This window comes from Bos javanicus, chromosome 4 (genome assembly GCF_032452875.1).
Source record: "Bos javanicus breed banteng chromosome 4, ARS-OSU_banteng_1.0, whole genome shotgun sequence".
Lineage (NCBI taxonomy): Eukaryota > Metazoa > Chordata > Mammalia > Artiodactyla > Bovidae > Bos > Bos javanicus.
The window spans coordinates 39,490,131-39,515,588 of NC_083871.1; the positions used below are offsets into that span (position 1 = coordinate 39,490,131).

The 25,458-nt window shown below is 35.0% G+C and overlaps 1 protein-coding gene across 3 annotated transcripts in view; it reads left to right on the forward strand.

The window, feature by feature from the left end:
- The first annotated feature begins 1,511 nt into the window (after window positions 1–1,511).
- Window positions 1,512–25,458, forward strand: part of HGF (hepatocyte growth factor) — an 86,746-nt gene continuing 62,799 nt past the window's right edge. Inside the window, exons 1-6 of one of the 3 annotated variants that reach the window (XM_061413790.1) lie at window positions 1,512–1,687; window positions 1,972–2,101; window positions 9,012–9,177; window positions 14,647–14,759; window positions 16,605–16,719; window positions 22,048–22,190. In XM_061413790.1, the coding sequence (XP_061269774.1) occupies window positions 2,014–2,101; window positions 9,012–9,177; window positions 14,647–14,759; window positions 16,605–16,719; window positions 22,048–22,190 (625 nt within the window). In that variant the 5' untranslated portion in view covers window positions 1,512–1,687; window positions 1,972–2,013. Of the gene's footprint in view, window positions 1,688–1,971; window positions 2,102–9,011; window positions 9,178–11,851; window positions 12,881–14,646; window positions 14,760–16,604; window positions 16,720–22,047; window positions 22,191–25,458 lie in introns of those variants that run through there. The other 2 variants (XM_061413791.1, XM_061413792.1) reach the window with 2 other exon arrangements.

The window sequence follows — 25,458 nt, forward strand, 5'->3', positions numbered from 1 at the left end:
AATCTGCCTTCAATGTAGGACACCCTGGTTTGATCCCTGGGTTGGGAAGACCCCCTGGAGAAAGAAATGGCAACCCACTCTAGTATTCTTGCCTGGAAAACCCCATGGACAGAGGAGTCTGGTGGGCTACAGTCATGGGGTTGCTAAGAGTTGGACTAAAAAGTAAAGTAAGATGAGTACTTAGGACATTAGGAAAGGTTGACAAATTATTTGTGTGTTTGCTTGGTTTTGTTTTTATATGGAGAAAATGAGAAAAGAAAAGGATTAAAAATAGGAAAAGGTAAGATGAAGTGGATTCCTCAAGACTAGTTCTCTTAATAGCTAGCACTTCCCTGGTGGCTCAGACGTTAAAGCGTCTGCCTCCAATGCAGGAGACCCAGGTTCAATCCCTGGGTTCGATCGCTGGGTCAGGAAGATCCACCTGGAGAAGGAAATGGCAACCCACTCCAGTATTCTTGCCTGGAGAATCCTATGGTCAGAGGAGCCTGGTAGGCTACAGTCCACGGGGTCAAAGAGTCGGACACGACTGAGTGACTTCACTTTCACTTTCACGCTCTTCCTCAGGTTCAAGTCCTTTCAGGAGGTGGGGGTGGGCTGAACTGAAGGATGAGGAATGAGAGCTGTGGAGGAAAGGCTGTTTTGAAGATGGCTTTAATTTTGCCCACTACCATCTCTCTACAGCTCCAGAGACAGGCCACATTATGCCCATTTTCCCTTCCTCTGTAGACAGAGACATTGTTCTTATTTGTATCCATTTCAGAAACACATGGGGCAACTATACCCCAAATTCATTAAAAATAGCGCAAGCTATTACCTAAAATAATCAAAGCACTACCTCAAGGTGCAAAGACAAACCTCTATATCAGGAGTGTCCACTCCTTATCTTCTCCCTTCCTCCCCAGTGCAAGCCCTTCATCCCCTCCACTTTGAGGGAGGCTGGGAAGTGCATGCATATGGGATGGAGCTAGAAAAGAGGAGGGTGGGGGGAGGCAGAACATGGAATCCATGCCACATTTATGTCAGGGAGAGGCAGTGCATAATCTCAGTGTTTCAGACATTTTAAGAAGAGGGCATGACCAAATTGTATCACAGTCTCCACATCAGACAAGTTTATGTGCTTTTGATACCTTTGCTGTGATTGGGGAGCTTAGCTGAGCTTCTGAAAAAAGTTACCTGCTCTGAGCCCATTGAATAGGGGCAATTTTTCTGCCTGACAATCGTGGGTGTTTTTGTTTTGTTGGTTCATTTATTTTTACCCCACAGTATCATATTCTGTTCTCATGGGACTTCTTTCTACCTGGGCTTGGACCTGTCTGCCGTCGGCCTCCCAGACTGCCTCCCAGCTCCTTCCCGGGCTCTAACACCCTAGGGAAACTGCCTCAGTGTTTGGAATCCCTAGATTGCTCATAGCAGTGCAACTAGACAGATTAGGAGTTGAAGCACATTTAACAGAAAGGCAGTGCTTTGCTTTCTTCTTATGCTGCTTCCCCTTCCTCTTTTCCCAAATAGATATGTAAACACATGTATTTTCCTGTTTAAACTTAGCGAATTGGTCCTCTGCCTGTGCCTTGATTTAGCTATTGGGCTGAGCCTTGCTCCTCCCTTCCTTACTCGGATAGGAGCCACTGGGATCTGGAGCTCCAACTTCCAAATTGCAGCTGGCCTCAGGCCAGGTGACCTTTTCTTTGTAAGTTTCTTTCCTAAGCAGAGTGGGGGTGGGGGGGTGGGGAGCTGGGATCTGTTTGGTGGTGTGGTGGGCGAAGGGGGGGGGGCTGGGGGGGTAGTGAGGAAAGGAGGGGGGGTGGGAGAGAGTAAAGGGCTGTTGTTAAACAGTTTCTTACCGTAAGAGGGAGTTCAGACCTAGATCTTTCCAGTTAATCACACAACAAACTTAGCTCATCGCAATAAAAAGCAGCTCAGAGCCGACGGGCTCTTTTAGGCTCTGAGTCGGAAGAGGGTTCTTTCACCCAGGCATCTGCTCCAGTGGGATCCGCCAGCACACCCAGCAGGACCATGTGGGTGACCAGACTTCTGCCAGTCTTGCTGCTGCAGCACGTCCTCCTCCACCTCCTCTTGCTTCCCATCGCCATCCCCTATGCAGGTTAGTTTTCTCCTTTAATATTATTATTTCACTCTCTCTTGCTAACCTTTGCTTTCCCTAGCTCTCCCTTTGCCTTACTCCCAGCATCCTTCCTTAACTCAGTTTGTGGTAAGGTTTTTTTAAACCTCTCATTTATCTTTCTTTTGACATGCTTTTGCTGTTTGAAAAGCATTTAAAATGATAATTAGCATCCCCCCTGTTGTTTCCACCCATTTCCCATTGATCCAGCCCCATCTCACTTAGCCTGATAGTCCTGGATGGTGGAATGGGAATGGAGTGCTAACACAGGCTTGGAGAAGTTTAAAGCTGAACAGAGGGTCTAATCTGAACGGGGACAGTGATGGTCAGTACAGCAGGGACACAATTTTTTTTTTTTTTTTCCAGAGACAATTTTCCACGACAGTCCGCTATCCCACATCACTCAGTCAACATTCAGGGCCAAATTATGACTTAATACAGGTTTTCATTTGGAGAAGGCAGATTAAACTCTGAGTATATGCATGTTATAAAAATGAAAGAGAAAGCCTCTCTTCTAAGGTCTTATTCTTTCTGAGTATGGAAGCCTGCCTTTTGGACACTGCAGTGCAAAGGAGGCAAAAATTGTGTGACTTGATTATAGCTGCAGAACTGCTCCTTTTGGTGTCCTGCTTTCTCCCCAGAATTTACAGGTTGGGAAGGAGTTGCTTGGGAGTTCATATTGTCTGGAAGTTTAGACTTTCATTTGCTGCTTTGGGAAGTTTTCTGTTGTTATCAGGGCAAGAGGAAACATCTGTATTTGGTTGTATTATCACTGTCGTGGCTGGGATGCCAACAGGAGAGGGTAGTGAGCATCAGAGGTGGGCACAGGGGAATAAAGGAATAGAACAAATGCCCAGATGGTAGACATGGTTTTTTAAAAAATAATACAAGACAGAGAACTGGCTGTATTTTTTGAGATAAGTTAAATATGAAATTTATCAGACCTCTGATCTAGTTTTCGATGTAATCCAAGGGTGAAAACACCAAGAATTTGCAAGTGACAAGAAAAGTCATTCAGTCCTACCTGGCTTTCTTTGATTTTGTGACGTGTTCTTTTTGGAAAACAACACTGTGTGGAAAGGGTCAGTTTGAAAACATTTATGTTAGATTTCTAAAAAGATCGGAAAAAAGTATCAATCTAACAGGTTATCACCCTTGAGATGTGTCGTGTTAAAATTAATTCTTATATGACATTGCTGGTTTGGGGGATTTTGAGCCTAAATTGAAATGATGGCTAACATTTTGAGGATTTTCATTTCTAAAATTAAAATGTTGATGGGCTGACGTAGAATATGGTTACCTAGAGTCATCTGTGCTAATACATGGGGATCGCGGCGTGGAAAACCCAAACAGTAGATCAACCATAGACAATGTCTATCTGCTTTTGGCATGCATTTGAAACTTTGGCAGGAGATATACATTTGCAATTATATTTCACTTTGGCTAGTGTTGAAATGACTGCATTTCCTGAATATAGGGAGAATGGAACCCAAGAGAATGCTGCAAGCAAGAAGAAGACAGTTGGGAATTACAGATAATAGAATAATTCCTAGAGTGGATAATGTTAAAATTGTTATCCAAAAGAGGATTTCCCTTTGTCAAGTTTATTTTGATAGTTTTTTAAAAAACATAACATTCTTCAAAGTAGAAAACATGGCTAGCCCTCTTAGAACATACAAAGAAAGTCTGTTCTTTTTTATAACATCTAAAATGGAACATTGAGAACTTTGTTATTGCTGTTACTTGCTTAGGTTATACTTTTTTGATTTATCTGATGACTCTGCATTTTTACATACTGTGAGATAACACAATATTTAAAACGAAGTCGGTATTATAATGAGCTGATAACCAGTTATGAGCAGAATGTATTATGGAGATATTTTTAGAAAAGCTTCAAAAAACTTGAAGAAATATTGATTGTTACAGACCCAAGCCATCTTTATAAGAAACTAGTCCACATAGGATTATCCTCCATCATCCCACCTGCACTGGATACAAATATCCAATTCCTTCTAACAACAACAAAGGAACATTAAAGGAGCCCCTATTGTCAAGGAGTCTGTGCAAGATTTACAGATGAACAAATGGCAAAAAGACCTACATTTGTTGAGCAACTGTTATGGACCTGGTTCTAAAACAAAGCTTATTTAATTCTAATAAGATTGGCATTATTGGATTGACTCATTTTACAGAAGGAAACTGAAGTTAAACTCTTAATTATTTTGTCTTATTATCTTAGATAATGGATAGAACTGAGATTCTTACCTAAATCTACGTGAATGAAATATGCAATGTGCATTTTTTCCTTTTATTTATATTGAAAACAGAAGCAGTGAAATCAATCAAAACTTACTTAAAAAAATCTACTTTAGTTAGTAATACAAGGATGATTCTGTGTTAAAAGTAGTATTATGTTACGGTTGAGAGTTCATTTCTAGCTTAGAAGATCAAATAAGGTTTTAGGGGGTATATAGTAGCCGAGTGGAGTATGAAAATATAGGTAGCAGTATGCTCAGTACTTAAATCAGGGAAACATAAAGTGGCTGAAGGTACTGAAATAAGCAAGTATATCAAAGGACAGGTAATCATGTAGGGGTGGTGTACTGAGTGCCTGAGGAGGAGGAGTATGACCTAGGTCTGGAAAAATAGACTAGCATGTATATGGGCTTCCCAGGTGGCACAGTGGTAAAGAATCCGCCTGCCAATGCAGGAGACAAAAAAGATGCAGGTTCAATCCCTGGGTTGGGAAGGTCCCCTGGAGGAGGAGGAAATGGCAACCCACTCCAGTATTCCTATCTTGAAAATCCCATGAACAGAGGAACCTGGTGGACTAGAGCCCATGGGGTCACCAAAAGTTAGACACGACTGAGCGTGGTGCATATGTATGCTTGAACATCACACTAAATTACATTATTTTAAACATTATGGATGGTTCTGAGTTCACAAATACATGGATGAAGTGTGGTTGCTTTGGCTGGGGGTGTGGAGGAGAGCTGTAGAAAGAAACAGACAATGAAGCAAGAGACCAGGAAGAGGCTGAAGGAGGAAGTGGAATGAAGTAGAAGGAAGGAGATGCCTAGGGAGGGTCCTAAACTCATACTGAACATCATTTCATTTGTAAAACTTTTTGGAAGAGATAATTACGCTGCTTCTCAAATACTAACATTTGATTGAAATCTGATTTGATCCTTTCTTGATATCTTTACTTGTGATATTGTTCACTTCTCTAAAGAAGGGGAGAAAATTGTCTGCTTATGAATCCAAGTCCTAGATAATAGAAATGAAGATTTGGACTTGTTTTTATGATTTTTGCCTCTGGGAAGTAAATTTCCAGTCACCACCATTCCCTTCCATTAATTATTTGTGTACTTTCATCTTAACATCTTGCCACTTCAAGCTGTTAATCACTAATCACGTGGGTAGGTTTCTCAGAATATGTGGAGCCAGATTCCTGCTTCTTTCCACACCCTGCAAATCCTTTCCTTTGCATGATTTTCCTTTGAAGTCAATGGTTACTCCATACAGAGAAGAAATATATGAGGTACTGAGAGAAATGAGTGTGAGGCCTGGGGACCAGAGGGAGAAATGTGTCTTTCTTCAAGCACCTTGATACATTTGACCCTACTTTCTGTTTGTAGGTTTTCACTAAGATCCTAATGATTTCAATTCTAAAACTGGGACTTAAGTTTTTTTTTAGGAAATATAGCTTTGAGAATGTTTTCCCATTCTGAGGGAAGAGGGAAAAGGAGTTGCAGTTTAAAATACAGGAAAGTATGACAAAGTTGCAGTGATCTCTTACCCTTTGATTTCATTTCAGTATTTTGTTTATAAACTTCAACTAACAGTCATGCACAAAAAAATAGTAGGGAAAATCTTATCCAAAGATATTTTTGAGTTTCCTCCAAAATTAAGTTTGTGTTTTAACTGTTTTTAGCAAAACAAGCATCAGTTGTTAATACATATGGAAGAGAAAGTATTTTCAGCAAAGGAATTTTATTTTCAGATGCTGTTTTTGAATGACTCCTGTTTTAAATTTTTCTTTTATTGAAGAAGGAATTAATTTTATAGGTGTGTGGATTACATGATGTACAACTAGCTTGAACTTTGCAGTTTTGAGTAATCATTTACTAACTTAGTAGAGATGACTGAATTATAAGGGAAAGCTTCTAAGTTAGTAGAAATAAAGAGTGAAGAGGGAATCCTAGTATCTGGTTCTGATTGCCTCTGATTAGCTTTGTAACCCCAGACAAGCTTTTCTCTCCTATTTATTATCTAGTAAAGGGAAATTATAGATTTATTTGTTTTTCAGGATACTTTTTGATCTTTAGATGAAAGGTAGTGATTGAAAGTTTGTCAGCAAGCAAGAGTAGACTATTTTTATGAGGTACAGCCACACATTAACACATTTCTATAGGTCAGCTGAGGATCTGCAGAATTAAACATAACCAATGATCCCACAGAAACCCCTTTTCTCTATAGTCATCCTCAATGCCTTCCTTCTGTTGTCTGGTTCTGAGAAAACAAAACAGAGCACTGACCAGAGGTGCTATTTTTTGTAATTAGTAAAACGCATATCTGAACTCAGTGTTTGTCTTAGACTTTTTAAATTTAGTTTTACATTCTTCTCTCACACTTAAACATATGTAATAAATGCAATATACATTAGGCCAATTTAAGTTCTGTACTTTTAGTTAATTTAATTGATGATATATATATATAACATATTTTTTCCATTTTGGTAATAGTTTTTTGAATATATTTTTTGCATCTATTACTATATGTCTCTAAGAAATATTCCAATTTATACAGAAATTCAGATGATTTTTATGAAATCATCTGAAGAAATAGTGCATCTATGAAATAGTGCACCAGGGTCAAAGGAAGGAAAAACTCTTAGTGGTGAAACTTAGCTCCCATTAACATGGTCATGTGGCAGATATCAAAATTTGAAAAGAATAATACCACTTCTTAGCTTGGGAGAATAATGATTTCTTCTCTTATGCCAGAAATTAAAGGATGAAATTTCAAAAACAAAAGTAAAATTTTGCATATTCATAATGTTTCATAATCCAAATTGATTTCCATATGATTACAGTTTAAATCACTCCTTTTAGTTCAACTATAACTTTTATTTTGTATCAATAGATTGAATAATGGGATATTAGCATTTAAGGTAATAAAACAAAGTCACTTGGAAAGTCAATAAGAATGCCAGAATTATCATCAGTCTGCCAACATTATGCAAGGCATTTGGTCCACACTCAATGAGTAACATGTTGATAGATTATTTGGTTGACTGAGTTTCTATGTTAAAATGTCTTCTAAATTATATCTCTTTTACCATAGCCATTTCATCTTGTAGGGCAAAGAAAAGTTGAAGAAAAGAAAATAAAATGTAAGCATTATTATAGAAATTAGTTCCAGTCTTTTGGGGATTTTATTCTGGGGTTTTACAGAGAACCAGAAATTCAGAGGAATTCATGTTTCCTCCTGTTTCTTGTGGACTTCATGTTAGGATAGATATTAGCGAGTAGCATTTGCATGTTTAATAAAATGACTGGTGGCAACTAGTGGTTGCTGGCAAGCTTCAGAGTATGATGCTATTCTTGTTATCTCACTCTGTTAAGCCATATTCCCAAATTTCCTGCACAAAAATTTTCATCCTCTTTTCTTGACACATTTCACCATGTTTAAAGACCGGAAATGATTTCTTTTTCTGACATGCAAGTTATTTCTCTATTGATACCTTTAACCAAATCTTCAGAAACTATATATAAGCCATATTTTCATATACTGTCTTAGCAAATCTTAGAGGAGGATGGCATTGTAAGTGTTTAAGAGTGGGGGTTCTGAATCCAGGCAGCTGGATTTTGAATCAGATCGTCTAAGTTGTCAGTTTTCCCCTGTATCTTGGTTTCTTTATCTTAAAAATTTATTGCTACCTTTGTTATAAGGGTATTCGAAAGTTGGACAGGCAGGGGAGGGGCACAGTTATGTCCATCCTTTATAAAATAGCTACTGTCTCTTAGACAATTTGATCCTCATTGTGAAGAGGAGATTATCATTAGAGACCAGGTAACTTTGGATAAATTAAGAATGAAGAAGTTCTTCATATTCCAAAATTATTCAAAGATTAAGTCTTTTGGGATGTTTTGGCTCTGCTCTTTGGGTTTTTAGTAGGAGGCTTCATGTATCTAGGGGCCTGGTAGAATACTATGATGAAGAAAAATGATATTGCTTCATTAAAGGATGAAGTTTTACATTCATTTGATTTATAGTTTTTGGCTTGATTTCAAAACAAGCAGTTCAGCGATACTAAGAAATAGTGCCCCCAAACACAGAAAACTCTTATGTAGGAAATGAGAAAGACTAAAATATGAATAGAATGAAATATTTTAAAGAGCAAGTCAAGTATTTATCCAGTGCACCATTTTTAAGGAGAAGTTTCTCACCTGTCATTGAATTGGCTTATGTAATTAGTATTAATACTATAAGTTACATAAGATCAATTGTAGAAGGAAATGACAAATTAAATTATAGAACATGATATGATATGATATGCCCTGGCACTTGCTTTCATACTGTTTGGAGAATATCATGTTACTTATTTCTTAAGAGTGAACTCTGTCCTAATTTTTAAAAGCATCCTTCATTTGAAAGAATGTAGATAAGTGACTCTGTATGAGAAGTTATTTTTTCTTCACAATTAAGTATTCCTTTCTTGCTCTTAATTATCTGAGAGTATCATTCCCCACATCATTCTACCTCCAAGCCCTGGAGGTCCGGTATGTTGTCAAAATCACTATCTTGTAGATGATTCTTAAAGGATATTTTACTATATGACCCTTAAAATATTTTCCCCTATGTTTTTAAAAATTATTATTATTAATAGAAGGACAGAAGAAAAGAAGAAACACACTTCATGAATTCAAAAGGTCAGCAAAGACTACTCTAATTAAAGAGGACCCATTACTGAAGATAAAAACAAAAAAAATGAACACTGCAGACCAATGTGCCAATAGATGTATTAGGAATAAAGGACTTCCATTCACTTGCAAGTAAGTTGCTTCATTTTGTTCTTAGAATAATTTTCCAAATATAGAATGTGCTCATTATCATCATTGGTTTTGAATTCAATGGGATGTGCTCTTAAAATTATAAGCTTGATTTTAGTTTTAACTCATTATAACAGAAGACTTAGCTCTCATTTGATGGAAATATGTGTAAGGGAGAACACATGAGCCACAAGATTGTTTAGAATTCAGTGGTTTTAGTTATGGAATTTGTATTTTCTCATTTTATGAACGATTGAACTTTAGGAACTAAAATCCAATTAGATTAACTTTTTATTTCTGATATTTTAAAATATTCTGTTCAGAGTAAACTTTTTCTTATTTTCCTCACAAGAGGAGTGGAGGAATTTTCAGAATATAAATTGGGCAACAGTCAAAACTTACTGCAACATATTGTCTTTAGGGCTAGAAATAAAAAGTGTTGATATAATTAGATTAAAAACCTAGGGGTATTGGTGTCAGCAGCAAAAGCTTAAACAGCCTCTTAAAGTAGTTAGGAGGTAGTGTGATGAAGTTTTAGATGAAAAGTGATGGAGCAATTCAAAGAGGCACGAGGGGACTCAAATCGGGAGTTGTCTCATCTTTTGAAAGTTCTTCTGCACCTTCCAGGAAAATTCCTTCCCACTTTGTCAGTACTCTCAGAGCATAAAACTTGGAGTTTGGGGCCATGAAGGTGACAATTTCATCTGAATAGTCTTCCAAATTGCCCGAAGAAAATTCATGTTCTAGTTCTGCAAAAAACATTCCTTCCTCTCACTTTTCATTGTTTTTTCCCCTATTTCATTCCATTTCAATAGCACTGCACAGGGCCGCCTGTCACTTTTGAAGTCTACTCTATTACATTTGGCTTGTGACACATGATGTGAACACAGATTTTAGGAATGTCACGGCCAGAATTCCTATATTCAAATTGCCTTTCTCAGGGAAATAAGTGTTACGGGTCTGAGGAGAAAGGACATGGTCAGAGGAAGTCTTCCATAGATTTAGTGGGAAGACAGACTATCTCTTTTCTTTTCATTTATATCTCCTCTAGAAGTATTATAGCCAAATTGCCACTTACTGGGAGATATTTCCTGGCACAGGGAGTGGGGAATTAACTTTGCAAGTAATTCATATGATAATTCCATCTTTTTCTGACTTTCCTAGAAAAGTCTTGATATTAAAAAAAAAATAGAGAAAATTACTCTCAATCAACATCTCAGCTATGTAGATTTATGGAGATGTTCTTCTGGCAATTGAGGAGGTTGGATTTATTGTATTTTTCCCTCTCAGGGTTAGAAGGGCAGGGCAAAGGGAATGGGAGAAGAACCACATCTCATTGTTGATTTTTAACTTTGAATCTGAAAATGCACTCTCCTGGGTCCACAAATAAGGAAAGTACTGGTAAGCCTCAAGTTTTACACTAGTCAGCCCTTTGGCTAGAAAAAACAAAACAGACTTCCCTTTGTTTTATTTAGGAGAAACTAAAATGATTTTGTTGTGTTGGAGAAGACATGTGACCTGATTAATAAATCTCTACATATCCCATGTATATGAGGTTTCACACTTTTCTGCCATATTCTGGTTGAGTTATATTTAGTCACCAAATTTAAGCCAACCTGTGCAGAAAACCACTTGTGGTAATACCAATGTATGACCAAAATTCTCTGCCCAGAAATGGTGTCATCCTTCACACTTGTCTATCCTAAATATATATTGGCTTCCCAGATAGCACTAGTGGAAAAAAACTTACCTGCCAGTGCAGGAGAAGTAAGAGACGTGGGTTTGATCCCTGGTTTGGAAAGATCCCCTGGAAGAGGGCAAGACAACCTGCTCCAGTGTTCTGCCTGAAGAAGGCCATGGGCACAGGAGCTTGGCAGGTCACAGTGCATTAGGTCACAAAGCGTGACACAAGTGACCTAGCATCACTTCAGCAGTATGTGAACCGTGAACTTCCTGATGTTCAAGCTGGTTTTAGAAAAGGCAGAGGAACCAGAGATCAAAGTGCCAACATCCGCTGGATCATCAAAAAAGCAAGAGAGTGCCAGAAAAACATCTATTTCTGCTTTATTGACTATGCCAAAGCCTTTGACTGTGTGGATCACAATAAACTGTGGAAAATTCTGAAAAAATGGGAATACCAAACCACCTGACCTGCCTCCTGAGAAATCTATATGCAGGTCAGGAAGCAACAGTTAGAACTGGACATGGCACAACAGACTGGTTCCAAATAGGAAGAGGAGTACGTCAAGGCTGTATATTGTCACCCTGCTTATTTAACTTATATGCAGAGTGCATCATGAGAAACGCTGGGCTGGAAGAAACACAAGCTGGAATCAAGATTGCTGGAGAAATATCAATAACCTCAGACATACAGATGACACCACCCTTACAGCAGAAAGTGAAGAGGAACTAAAGAGCCTCTTGATGAAAGTGAAAGAGGAGAGTGAAAAAGTTGGCTTAAAACTCAACATTGAGAAAACTAAGATCATGGCATCTGGTCCCATCACTTCATGGGAAATAGATGGGGAAACAGTGGAAACAGTGGCTGACTTTATTTTTCGGGCTCCAAAATCACTGCAGATGGTGATTGCAGCCATGAAATTAAAAGACGCTTACTCCTTGGAAGGAAAGTTATGACTAACCTAGATAGCATATTCAAAAGCAGAGACATCACTTTGCCAGCAAAGGTCCGTCTAGTCAAGGCTATGGTTTTTCCAGTGGTCATGTATGGATGTCAGAGTTGGACTATAAAGAAAGCTGAGCACCGAAGAATTGATGCTTTTGAACTGTGGTGTTAGAGACTATTGAGAGTCCCTTGGACTGCAAGGAGATCCAAACAGTCCGTCCACCAGGAGATCAGTCCTGGGTGTTCATTGGAAGGACTGATGTTGAAGCTGACACTCCAATACTTTGGCCACTTGGTGCGAAGAACTGACTCATTTGAAAAGACCCTGATGCTGGGAAAGATTGAAGGCGGGAGAAGAAGGGGACGATAGAAGATGAGATGGTTGGATGGCATCACCGACTCAATAGACATGAGTTTGGGTAAAGTCCGGGAGTTGGTGATGGACAGGGAGGCCACACACCTATTTAAGTAATATATTTAGTGATTCCATACAGAATAGAATGGACATACTGTAATACTCTAAAAGTAAGTTCTTCAAGAATTGAAGATCTTTTTACAGCTTGTAACATGAACTAGAATCATTAAAAAACAATGGCAATTACACAAAAACCTTTGGAAAATACCAACAATGCTGCGTGAAAGCATCTGTGATTCAATGGGCATGAGGTGGAAGTCTCAAACACTGTTTCCTCTTGAGGAAGTGTCAACAATACTGATTTTATAGAGACTGAAAGTTTTTTTTTTGCTGTACGAGAAAGATGACCAGAATGCCTGATTCTAAGCTTTTCAGAAGATTTACGTTCAAGAACTGACTTAAGAGATGAAAATTTCTAACTACGACTGGGTAAATGGTATTGAAAGTGCACTCCTGCCATAAACAACTCAACATAATGAATTCTTGAAAGGAAGATGGTAGTTAAAAATATGACTAAGATAAAGACTCCTAAAATCAAACTTAAAAGAAGATATGCAATTCATGGAATTTGTTAGCTTGGATCCAGTCCATATAGAGGTGTAAAATGATATGAGCAAAAACAGTTTTCTGAGAGTAGATGAATTGCCATGGACTGTGAGAAAATGGTGAATGAGATAGGCAATCTTACATGTTCTTGATGGGGTTCAATGAGTCACCTGCCCTGTTATTGACAGAAAAGTAGTACATGTATGTGTGGTACATTTTAATTTTAAGGTGAAGTTAAGGGGCAGGTATTTGATTTTGTAATTTTAAGATTTCTTTTTAGGTATTTGTTTAGTTTTTTATCTTCATGTGTATTCTTTATCTAATTATTACACTTTCAAAGTCATTTAACACTCTCTCCCGAACACCCTACAATAGGAAAATGTAACACGTATTGCATAAGTTTACTATCTTCCAGATCAAAATTCAAATCTATCATTAGTCAGTTTTTCTCTTATGATTTCTTCTCAGTTGCAACAATATATTTTTATGTTTATTTTCTAATGCTATTACAGGTATAAAATGTTCTTGTAGGTGGATATTTGAAAATGTCTACATGTAAACCAAAGCACAGACTTTATATATATAATTTTTGAAGTTATTTAGCTATAGACTAAAATGTACTATGTAAAAACATAATAATAGATAAAATATTTTAAATAATTTTATAGCATCTTTTTAAAAGTTGTTTTATAAAAGTTATTTCCCCTCATTTAAAATTATTTAAAAGCTGTTGAAATGTAAAGAAATAAGTGATTAACTTGAACTATCTAAAATTGCAAGAAAATTGAGGTTTCAAAATATATGGCCTGGGAGTGAAAAATCTTTATTCTTAGAAAATCTGTGTATTTCTCTTAATTTGATGCTTATACATGGTGGCATTATAGTTAGCATGAACATGGTAAGAAGGAGTTTTAATATTATTTCTTAATGGAAAGAAAATAATTCAGGTTCTAACTTTATTTTTTGTATTGTAAAAAATGGTAACACTTAATGTGTTGAAAATTTTAAGTACTTTACTATTCTCAGTTAAGGGATTTTTGTATTTATCATTCTGCTTTAGAAACATATTTTTTTTTAGAAATATATTTTTTAATGAGCAACAAAAATCCAATATAATACTTAGCTGTAGGAATGATGATTTTAAGAGTTAACACATTTTAATTATTTTTGTCAAGATGATATATTAGAAGCATATTCTCTATTACATTAATAGTTTCTTAAAAATTAAAAATGCTTATGCAAGCAAATCTATTTAGGAAACATTGACTTATATAAAGCTAACTAATAGAGGGATTTTCATAGCCTTTAATAAGTTTCAATGCTTTATAACTCAACAAGAAAGGATGTTGTATGTAAAATTTCCCAAACATTTGATTTCAGATCCTTCTTTGCTAGCGGGATCTCTTGGGGTTGTGATTTGTCTATTGCATTTTAGGACATGTCAGTTTAGAATGTGCTTTTTATAATTATAAACTTTGGAAATTAATCATGATACTTCAAATATAATCATTTGTATATAACCACAAAAAAACCTTCCAACTTTCTGTGTACTTACAAAAATAATAAAATCTTCATAAATAAGCCAAGTAATTGTGTTGTATATTGATTGTGCTTGTTGAAGCCCTCATTTTTCTACATTTCATGTAGAATAACATGACACCATTTCAAGTTTTAGTATATCTGGTATTTAAATCTACAGCTATAAAAATTTAATTTTGTTCTGTCTCATTTCACTATCAAAATTGTGGGTTCAAATATCCTCTTTTCTGTATATGTAATAATTCATCTGTTTTTATATTATCTTCCTTGGTTAAACCATGTACCTATTCTTTAAAAGCTGTATAAATAGTAGTATTCCTTCTTTTCATTCAGATATTTTTTTCAGGGCCTTTGTTTTTGATAAAGCAAGAAAACGATGCCTCTGGTTCCCTTTCAATAGCATGTCAAGTGGAGTAAAAAAAGAGTTTGGCCATGAATTTGACCTCTATGAAAACAAAGGTAACTGGCTTTTCTCTAAATATTTCATAATGAAATAAAGTATATGTAATTACCTGCCACAGTGTTCTTTCTGACTTTTCCATCATATCCTGATCTGTTATGCAGTCAATTCATCCGTTAAGACAGATGACACTAACGCCTTGACTGTTTTCAGTGTGGCCCTTTAAAAAGAGCTTGTCCCAAATTTTCCATAATTAGATTACCCCCTCTCTCTTTGTTTATTTCTAGTAACATCTCCTGGGACTGATATTCTCCACATTCATTTTAGAATGTGCCACCTTAAGTTATTAGTTTAAGATGTTTTATTTTATTATTTTTTTTGGGGGGTATAATTAGGTGCAGCTTTTATTTATTTATTTATTTTTATTATTTATTATTTTTTTTTACTTTACAATATTGTATTGGTTTTATATATTTATATTAGTTTAAGACATTTTATATATATAAATATATAAATGTATATTTATCCAGTATTCTAAATTTTAACAACTTTTTTCTAATAACTAAATTTTAATCTATGGATAATTAATCTAAGTTATACTTATGATGGCTGATAATAATAAAATATGGAGGTTTTGAAAATTTAATTGGATCTATTGCTAGTTATATACTTAAAAAAATCTTTAAAAGAATTGAGACCATATTATTTGTTAATTTGTCTATGCTGGTAATTTGATATCGTATTCTCAAGGTATTTACTTTGCTCAAAAGCAGATTTATATCAATAAAATAATCTCTCATCACACAAAATAATAATCATGAGTTATGTTTTTGATAATACTATGTGTCTCAATTTTAATGTTTTGTTATATCATATTTTCATAAATTTAGTTATTTAGTAATACACATAGACATTTCTTTGTTAATAGGGAAAATGCTTAGATTACATTAAAATTAATTCATGTTAGAAAATAAGATGATCTCTATGCACCCCAATAATTCTATAAATCCTAAACATGATTCATAATCTAGTGTAAAACCATCTTCAGTCTTCTAGGTTGCTAATTGAATATACTGTTATTTGATAGGAATATACAGCTTGTTTCTATTTGATTGTCCTATAATTTAGCAGTCAATCTGTTAGAAAAAATATGGAAAATAATAATCAGAATAATGTAATTGTCACATACACACACATACACAAAAACTCACACGATTTTACTGATGTAAAGGCAAATCAATAGCATTGGCATATATACACTCTATGTGTAAGCTAGGTAGCTAGTTGGAAGCTGCTGAATAGTACAGGGCGTCCAACCTGGTGCTCTGTGGTGACCTAGAGGGAGGGGATATACATATAGATACATATACACTTATGGCTCATTTGCATTGTTGTATGGCAGAAACCAACACAACTTTGTAAAACAATTATCCTCTAATTAAAAAAAAAAATGAATCAGATCACTTATATCAAAATAATCAGTTATTTCCATTACCTCAAAGTAACTGCTTGAATTCAAATAAGTTTACAAATTTTTATTTTTAATATTTTCTTAAAATGGTCTCTGCACTTAAGCAAATAATTGGGCCAAATTAAATTTGCCTTGTCAATTGAGTATATAGAATAATCTGTGTTAAACAGGTAGACTAATCTCTAGAGTTTCCCAGGTATATACTCACAAATTAAAACTTCTCAATGGTCTGTTGTTTTTGTTTGTTTTGGCTTACTCTAAATGCATTATTTTGAAAATATTAGAAGTTTTAGGCAAGAAATTGCAGTATTTGTGGTGGTTTATAAGCATTAATTACTTAAAGATTCAAATGGAATTTTATAATTTTTATTTTTAATATATACAGCATATATTACACATGGTTATAACATTTTTTTCTGCTTTCTTTTAATAGACTACATTAGAAACTGTATCATTGGTAAAGGCGGTAGCTACAAGGGGACGGTATCTATCACTAAAAGTGGCATCAAATGTCAGCCCTGGAATTCCATGATACCACACGAACACAGGTAAGACCAACACGAAGAAAGGAGGATAGAGCCTTTCTTGGACGGGTCTGTTAGCAGGCCCAGGTTAGTCCTTCAGATTAATCCTACAGTTCTGTAATAGTTTAGCCAACTTTGCTGAAATGTATTAGTCTAAGGCTTATCTGAATTAATAACTGATAGCCAAAGAATAAAAAATATATATCATTAAGATGTAGCCTAACATTATTTCACCACAAAACGTCAATTTATAGATCTTGGTGTTTGGGAAGAAATAATAAAAAAGTAATAAAATTTTTTTCCCCTTCTCTTTGCCTGTGAGAAGGCACAGCACTCTGCAGCTGGAGTGGAGAGGTTGCCTGTGCTAAGTTGGAGATGGAGAAATTCTGATCTTCCCCAGGGGCCAAATGTTGTTTAACCATGGTGGTTCTCAAACTTGGCTGCACATTAAAATCGCTAAAAGCCCTTAATGAATCCTACCACTTGGGTGTCAATATGGACTGATTAAATCAGAATCTTTTGGGGGAAATAACCTAGCCACCAGTTTTTCTATAGAGCTTTGCTAAACATTTGTGTCTCAGATGACCACCTTTCCCTTTTCACCCAGCAGCTAATGACTGGAGAAAACTTATTTCTTGGAAATTAAATATCTATAGTTAAGAGAAAGATTGTGTTCATTATAACAGATGAATGCTATTTAAAGATGAGTAAATATAATATCCATAGGCTCATTAGTCTGAGAGTTTTAAACATCATGGAGGAGAAACAGATATCTACTCACTGGAGAGCTATATATAGCCAAAGTTTTTCAAGACTTATTCTAGAAATAATTTTAACAGGAACTAGTTTAAAATCAGAGAAGGCAATGGCACCCTGCTCCAGTACTCTTGCCTGGAGAATCCCAGGGACGGAGGAGCCTGGTGGGCTGCCATCTATGGGGTTGCACAGAGTCGGACACGACTGAAGTAACTTAGCAGCAGTATTTTAAAATAGCTCTACCTGGTTATTAGACGCACTGGAAGATTTATATTACCATGTGCCTAGTACCTTGTTAAACAGTATACCTAGGTTATCTCATTTAATCCTCTCAAGAACCACCTGTGTGCTCAGTCACTAAGTCGTGTCTGACTCTCTGCGGCCCTATAGACTGTAGGCTGCCAGACTCCTCAGCCCATGGAATTTTCTAGGCAAGAATACTGGAGTGGGGTACCATTTCCTACTCTAGGGGATCTTCCCAACCCAGGAACCGAACCCATGTCTCTTGTGTCTCCTGCATTGGCAGGTGAATTCTATATCACTAGCACCATCTAGGAGGCCCCCAAGAACCACACAGTAGGTGATTTTATTAGTTCTGTTTTTTATACGGTGAAACTGAATGGCGAAGATCTTAGTAAGTTTTCAAAGTCACACACAGCTAGCAAGTCGTGTATCCAGAATCTGAGGCCTGCCAATGCCACTCTAAAACCTGTGCTTTTAACAACTTTCGGGCCTTAAACACTCAGCAAATCAGGATACATACTGTGACTTCTTTTTGCAATAGTGGTAATTTACTTGCCTTGATGAACCCACTTTGTCCATTTCCATTCATTTGGTGGGGAATAACCATGCAAGATGATTTTACTTCAGTAAACAGAGTTCATCGGTCCACATATAAAGAAAAAGAGTTGGTTGGTCTACACTGGGATGAAATCTTTGATGTTGGTCTAGTTAATGCCAACCAGCAAGCGTCCAAGTGAATCAGTTTTACAGTGTTTGAATAACAGAAAGCAACTAATTATTTTTGTCAAATTCATTACTTATAATTATGCATGAATACCTCCAAAAAATAGTTTTATCATTATAGTACAAAGCAAACAATATAATTGGTTTTGTCCTCTCATAGGATTTGCATGGTGCCAGTCCCTGCATAGTGAGGAAAACATTTTGCTTAAATAGATGGATCTAAGAATTTCATGAACAAAGGAATAGTGTTTGAAATCAATCCTACTGTAGTCAAGGAGAGCGCACTGGACTGACCCAGGAAAGGTCTTATTTCAACCCAAATTCTCTATGATTATGATTCTCTGCTACAGGAGTACATATGAAATAGATCTCCCTGGGAACTAGCTTCCTAGTCCAATCAGCTATTTTATCAACAAACATTTCCTTGTGATATAGAGCTTTAAGGAAGAGAAGACTTCATAGGTTAATCAATTTTTGTATTCAATGGGAGCAACACATTTTCATCAATTAGCGGCTATTTGGAATATCTAAATGATAGGTTAACACTTTTAAAGTGATAACTAAAGATTAATTGTATGGAAAGTGGAAAAATAAATATATATCTATATATGACTCTGTCTAGAAGGGTGATTTATTGCGGACTCCCTAAATTGAAATATTTTACAAGTGGCTTAATGGGAAGATGATGATAGATGATGAAATTAGTATAGAAGCTTAACTAGAAAATCAGGTGACCTGATATCTCCATCTGTATCCTTCACTGGCCACCCAGCATTCATTAAAGAAGCAGATGATGGAATGGATCAAGTTTCCTATAAACATAGTTCATATTAAAAGAAAAGAAAGGGTGGCTAGCACCCAGAAGATCTAAGTTATATTTCCAAGTATATTTGGATATAAATCAATTTTACATTTTCTTTCACTTATCTTTCTAAAAATAAAGCTTTGGTCACAAGGACAAAGAACCAAAAATAGTATGCATGTGAGTAAAAGTTTATTACAGAGCTTATTGCCTGGCACAGGGCATGGGTGTAATAGATTTTCATAAATATGTGTTGAATGAACACAAAAGAACAAAGAACAGGGTTAGGCTTCATCACTTGGTCAAGTATGATATATTAAAGAAAAGCACACTAAAAACCTCAGAACACTGAAGAATGCCAGTTAATTTGGGTAAAAGTTATATATACCAAAGAATGAAGAGAAGAGATGACCTAGACTGCTCTTTACCCTACCTGTCCTAAAGAGGAGTTTGATATGCACTGATACAGAACTGTGGAAAGCAGCACATATTTTCCTCTTCATTTTTCATTTGTATTAACTCTATTGGGAAAACTTTATTCTTTTAACCATACCTATTTTAGATTTTTACTTTATCTCTCTTCCTTCCAACTTGCATCTTTCCTACTAAACTGTTGACTTATGCATTCATTACTTCTTCACAGCTTCTTTTTCACTTTACAAATCTACTGGAAAAGTTTATGTTTGTGTATGTGTAGTGTATACGTGTATGTGTTTTGTGTGTGTGTGTAACAAAAATCTCTAAAACTTCAGGTATTTTATAATGTGTGCATTTAACGTGTTAAATCATCACTTAGCTTTTTAAACTTAATACATAGAAGGATAAAAATAAAGGACCTTATAATAATCTAATTCACTCCATTCATTTTGTAAGTCAAGTTGAAAACCCAAAAAGCAAGTAAATTGCCTAAGGACTAGTGTTGTATACTAGTTGAGTGAAATGTATAGGGCAACTATGTAGATTTTCATGATTAACAATAACCTATTCTTATTATTATAATAAGCCAAACTTTTAAGAAAGTAGAGTTACAGGGGGGTTTTCTTAGGTAGATTTGGTAAAAGCAATGCTTTATGAAAAAAATATAAAGTAAAATTCAGTTTTGATTCTATCAGAAAAATGAGTATTTCATTATAAATTTACTATGAAAAATTAGATAACTGGCAAAAATGAAAAGAAAATACATTTCATGCAATGGCACAAAGATTATCTTAAGTTATTCTGGAATAATAGAGCTAAAACTAAGACAAAAGATGACATTGTTTTCTTTGAAATTTAAATACTGTTAAGAACTGTAAAGTCATGATAAACTTTAATTATAATTTGTATCAATCATAAGACCAAATGTTTAATTATTATTCCCCAGTATTTAAAATGCTAGTGGAATAAGAATTAAACTATTTTGACATTTCATAATGTTAATGATGCTTAATTCATATCTTGAAATTGTTTAGTTAGTAGTAAGTCTCTTAGACTATTTTTGACCAATAATTTATATTTTCTGAGGACTTTATTGTATTTCACGTCCAAAGTAAATGATTTCTTTGCAAAATGTTGCTTGGTACCCAAGGCATGTTTCTATTTATTATGTGCTACAGCATAATGAAAAACCATTATTTCTTAACTAAAAGTTTAAGTGCATAGAAAACATATTTGAATAGCATTTACTGACAGACTAAAAGCTTTGGATTTGACTGTTGTTTAAGTACCATTTAGAACTCCGAGATCAGTAAAAGTAGAAATAAAGCTTTATGGAAAACATTGTACTGAATATTGAAAATACAGTTGGATTTTCCAAAAAAGCGCTTACAAATGTTACCTACAGATGTATATTGTTTACTTCTGCTGTTTATGTGTGCAGTCTAGGAGACACATGCAGTATCACTGAGGCCAAGGTCACAAGCAGTGCAAAAGAATAAAAAGAGCTTTGGACTTTTTTGCTTTTATGTTGAAATACCTTATGCTGATAACAAAATTATAACTAGGGCATTAGAAATTTTAAACAAAGGTCCTGTATTTCAGTCTATGGCCAAATACTATGAACTAAGCCTGAAAGCACCACGCTCCAGTCACAGTGAAAACTTTAAAAAATTTTAAAGAGAATGGCATTTCTGTCTTTTACTATGACATCTAAAAACTAAGTGGAGTGTGCTTAATAATAGGTAGCATTTATTAAGTCTCAGTTACTCCTCTCTTTGAACTTCTCAAAACAACCACATGAGGTGTAAGATGTTACAAGTTATGGTTATACTCGGTGTACAGGTAAGCTAACAGGCTGAAAGAGGCTACATTGCCCACTGGGGTCTCCAGTTAGTAAGATAGAGCTGAAATTTGAGTCTGGGTTTAGTTTGAGTGTAAAATCTTTGTTTCTGTTACTTCATCAATTTGTTTATCAATTGTGAAGAAAAGGGGGGGTATTATTCATAAGAAAATATGTAAAAAACAAGTAATTATCTCAGATAAACAATGTAATAGTGAGATGTCAGTGCCTCTTCTCAGGGGTTCTCCTCTATTATTTGCTACCTTTGAGTGGAACTTTGAAACTATGGTTCAAACAGTGTCAGTTAGGTTCTAGAATGATTAGCAAAGTCAGAGATGAATCATTCTTATTGGCGCAGAATACGAGAATTCAGTTAGGTAAATGTCTATAAAATTTAAAGTATTTTAAGAATGGATGGAAGTGATAGAATTCAAGTTAATATATATGGCTGTCTGAGATAGAGTAAAGAATTTCTCTACTTTCAGGAAAATATATCCACTAGTTAGTAAAATTAATAGGCCCCCCAAAGTTGCATGCTCTTATACTGTAATGATTATCATTTTAAAACTAGCTTTTTGCCTTCGAGCTATCGGGGTAAAGACCTACAGGAAAACTACTGTCGAAATCCTCGAGGGGAAGAAGGGGGACCTTGGTGTTTCACAAGCAATCCAGAGGTACGCTACGAAGTCTGTGACATTCCTCAGTGTTCAGAAGGTAAATGACCTGAGTGCCATGTGGGGCACTCTGTTCCCCCTTTGTGTAAAACTGCAACTCACATTAAAGGTTAACGGAATTGAATTAAATCACAATGAATATGCTGTCCATGCAAATGCAACTGTAGATCATTACTTGAGCATTTTTATAGGATGTTTTAAAAATTAAAAACTGATTATCATCAAATTAATGCAAAGTAATGGAGGGAGTTAGTTTGAATTTCAAAGGAGCCTGAGGTATCTCTCTGGGTAGAGTAAAATTTGGGCTTCTTCATCTACTGTTTTGAGCTCATATACCTCAATCTATTCCCTCAATCTCCTCACCGGAAAGGAGCCAAATGACACTTAGCCCTTTACTTGTAACACTAATTCTATACATTCAGAACCTGCTTCTGCAGAAGTTTTGTCAAATCTGTATTGAAGTGGTGTGGCAAGGGTATACAGAACCAGAAGAGAATGAAGAAGGGGGTAACTGAAATTTTGAATGCCCTGTATGTGTTTTGGTGAATATGTGTCTAGAACCAAATTTGACACGTAGTCTGGAACTAAGTACCATTCAGAATGTTATCTGAAGAGCTCAAATCTATAGATTCCAGCTGTCTTGAAGGCAGCCACTCCACATCCGCGTATTCATCTCCTCTCACAGCATGAAAGGGCCCTTCCTTACTTTTCCAGTGGAAAATGAATGACTGAAGACAAGGAAAAGTAACCGTTTCAGCATTGTACTTGGTTTTCTTAGTCTCTGGCTACGTAATAGCTGGCTTTTTAGTGGTGTCCGAAACTAAAATTCTAAAAATCACAATGAAACATGGATTAAATTCTGATAAAAATTTGGTAGGGTTTTGAAGTGCTTGGGGTGGGGGTTACTGCTGGAATGCTGTCCAATCTTTATAGTAGGATATCTTGCTTGTTTGTTATTAATCAAATATCTTTGAACTATTTCTTCCATAGTATTCATTAAATATTAGGTTGATATTTATCACGTAAAAAGGCCGTTGTTAGCTATTTGTCACAGAGAAGTCAAATTTTGTTTTTTGTTGTTAGTTAGTTTAAAATTCTTGAATTAATGTGCTAGAGCCAGTCCCAACTCTGTTTGTAAATTCTTACGTTCCATTCCATATCATATTCTGTTCACTATAACTTATTCATTGTTTTCTTTTCTTTTAAAAATAATAAACTGATCTGTGATAACGTTATGAATAAGTCTGTTTTGTATGAATAAGTCTGTATTTAATATCTGTCTTAAGTTTGCACATGGAAGAAAACTCTACTTTTAGGGATTTCTCTGCTATCACAGTTTTTTGAGGTTGGAAATTATTGGCAAAGAGTTTTATTTATTGGTTTTGTTTGACCTGGGACAGTGTTTTCAAGGAAAGGCAAAATGGTCAAACTTTAAACAGTTTAGCATTTTTTCTGTGTGCCTAGTTTGTGGGAATGTGATTTTTCAACCCCTGATTTATAAAAAGAAAGTTCATCAAAATATATTCACACAGATTTAAACTATCAGGCAAAAAATAAGTGTGCTAAAAAATAAATGACTGGGAAAATTTCTGGTCATTCTTATTAGGGTATACATCTTGAATATTTTTTTTTCAATGATTTGAGATTATCATACCTCCCTTAGAAAAGGACCTTGTTCAGTAGCACGAATGGCACTTGATGCTGTTGGTCACCATGGCATCAAAGATTGTGGGTATACTTTTCTGGAAACTACTTAGTCTGACAGTACTTGCAAAACTCTCCTGTGAGAGAAGTAAACCAACACCTGTCCTGTGGGCTAAATATATATCAGGAATGTGAATTGAGCTTTGATATTTAAGCTCATACTAAAATGAACAATGTTTTAGAAGGATTTTAATAAAGAAGCTCTAAAATAAGAAGAAGCATAGTCAAACATTAATAGAGAAAGAGTTATTTACAAAATGGATAATATAAAATATACAAAATAATGTACATATGATGTAAATTCTATTAAAATATATATATGAGGGAAAAAGCCTCAAAATTCACAATGTTTAAATAGTTTGATGGGTGAGACATTTTAATAGATGGATATTGCAAATGTCAAGTTCCAAAGGTTATTTATATGAATAAAACATTAAAGATGCCATCATTTTGTATATTTTAAAATTAAAGTAACTTTAATCAACTTTGGACTATTTGGAAAAGGACAAGTAAAACAATATATATTTTTTGAAATCTTTCTATATATTTTGAAATCTTCCTAACTATATTAAAATTTTTGCTTTAAATAATTATCTGAAATTTGAAATTTTGGTTCATAAAAATATATCTGATATTAAAGTTATTATCATATAAGTTAAACCTTTGAAGTATATTAAGCATTCCAAAAGAAAATGAATACTCATTTATCACATTTAAAACCTTACATAACTATGTAAAGAAAATACTACCATTAATGTTTAATTCAAAGATTATGGAAAATTGAGGTATATGAAATCTGACTTTTTGCTTTAACATTTGCTTGGGATTTAAAATAAAGCAATCATTTGTCATTGAAACAGGTTTTTTAAATGATAAATATTCAAGTAAATGCATTTTATTAAGACATAATTATATTTTTAAATACTTACACATAAAATACCAAATAATTCTGCCATAACTTTAAATGTGTAATTCCTGTGTGGCAAAAGACTTTTAAAAACAAAGATTTAAATAAAACTATTATTTATAAATGGGGGTTTGTGAGACTATTCATATTTTAAACATTCTGTTTTGCTGAAGTAATCACCAGCATGGATTTATCTGAGAGATACTTTCAAAATAGTTTTAGTCTGTAAACTCAGATCACTTGTGACTTTATGACTGAGAAAAATGGAACAGAGCAACTTTCGAGTTTAGTTGGTTAGTATACCAGAAAGGTGTTAAATTAATCCTACTTATGATTAATGTATAGTGTGTGTACCTTTGTATTATCAATTAGGGCAGAACTATAATGGGAAAAAATATTCTACTTATGAATAGAGATTTTGTTTGAATTTATGAGAACTGGGACATAATTTTTTTTTTTTTAATTTTAAGGGGAGAGCTTTCTGGAATGGTTAAGGAATACATTAGCCATAACAGAGAGAGTCAAAGAACATAGAACAGGAGATGCAGTGCTTACCTTCTTGAACTATTATCTAGTTAATGCCCTCACCTGAGTCCTTAGATGGACTTGGTTTACACCTGGATGGCTTGACTATGAGCTGGGAAAACTTAGGAGAGTCTTAGAATTCTCAAAGATTGAGAAGTAAATATGAGATCAA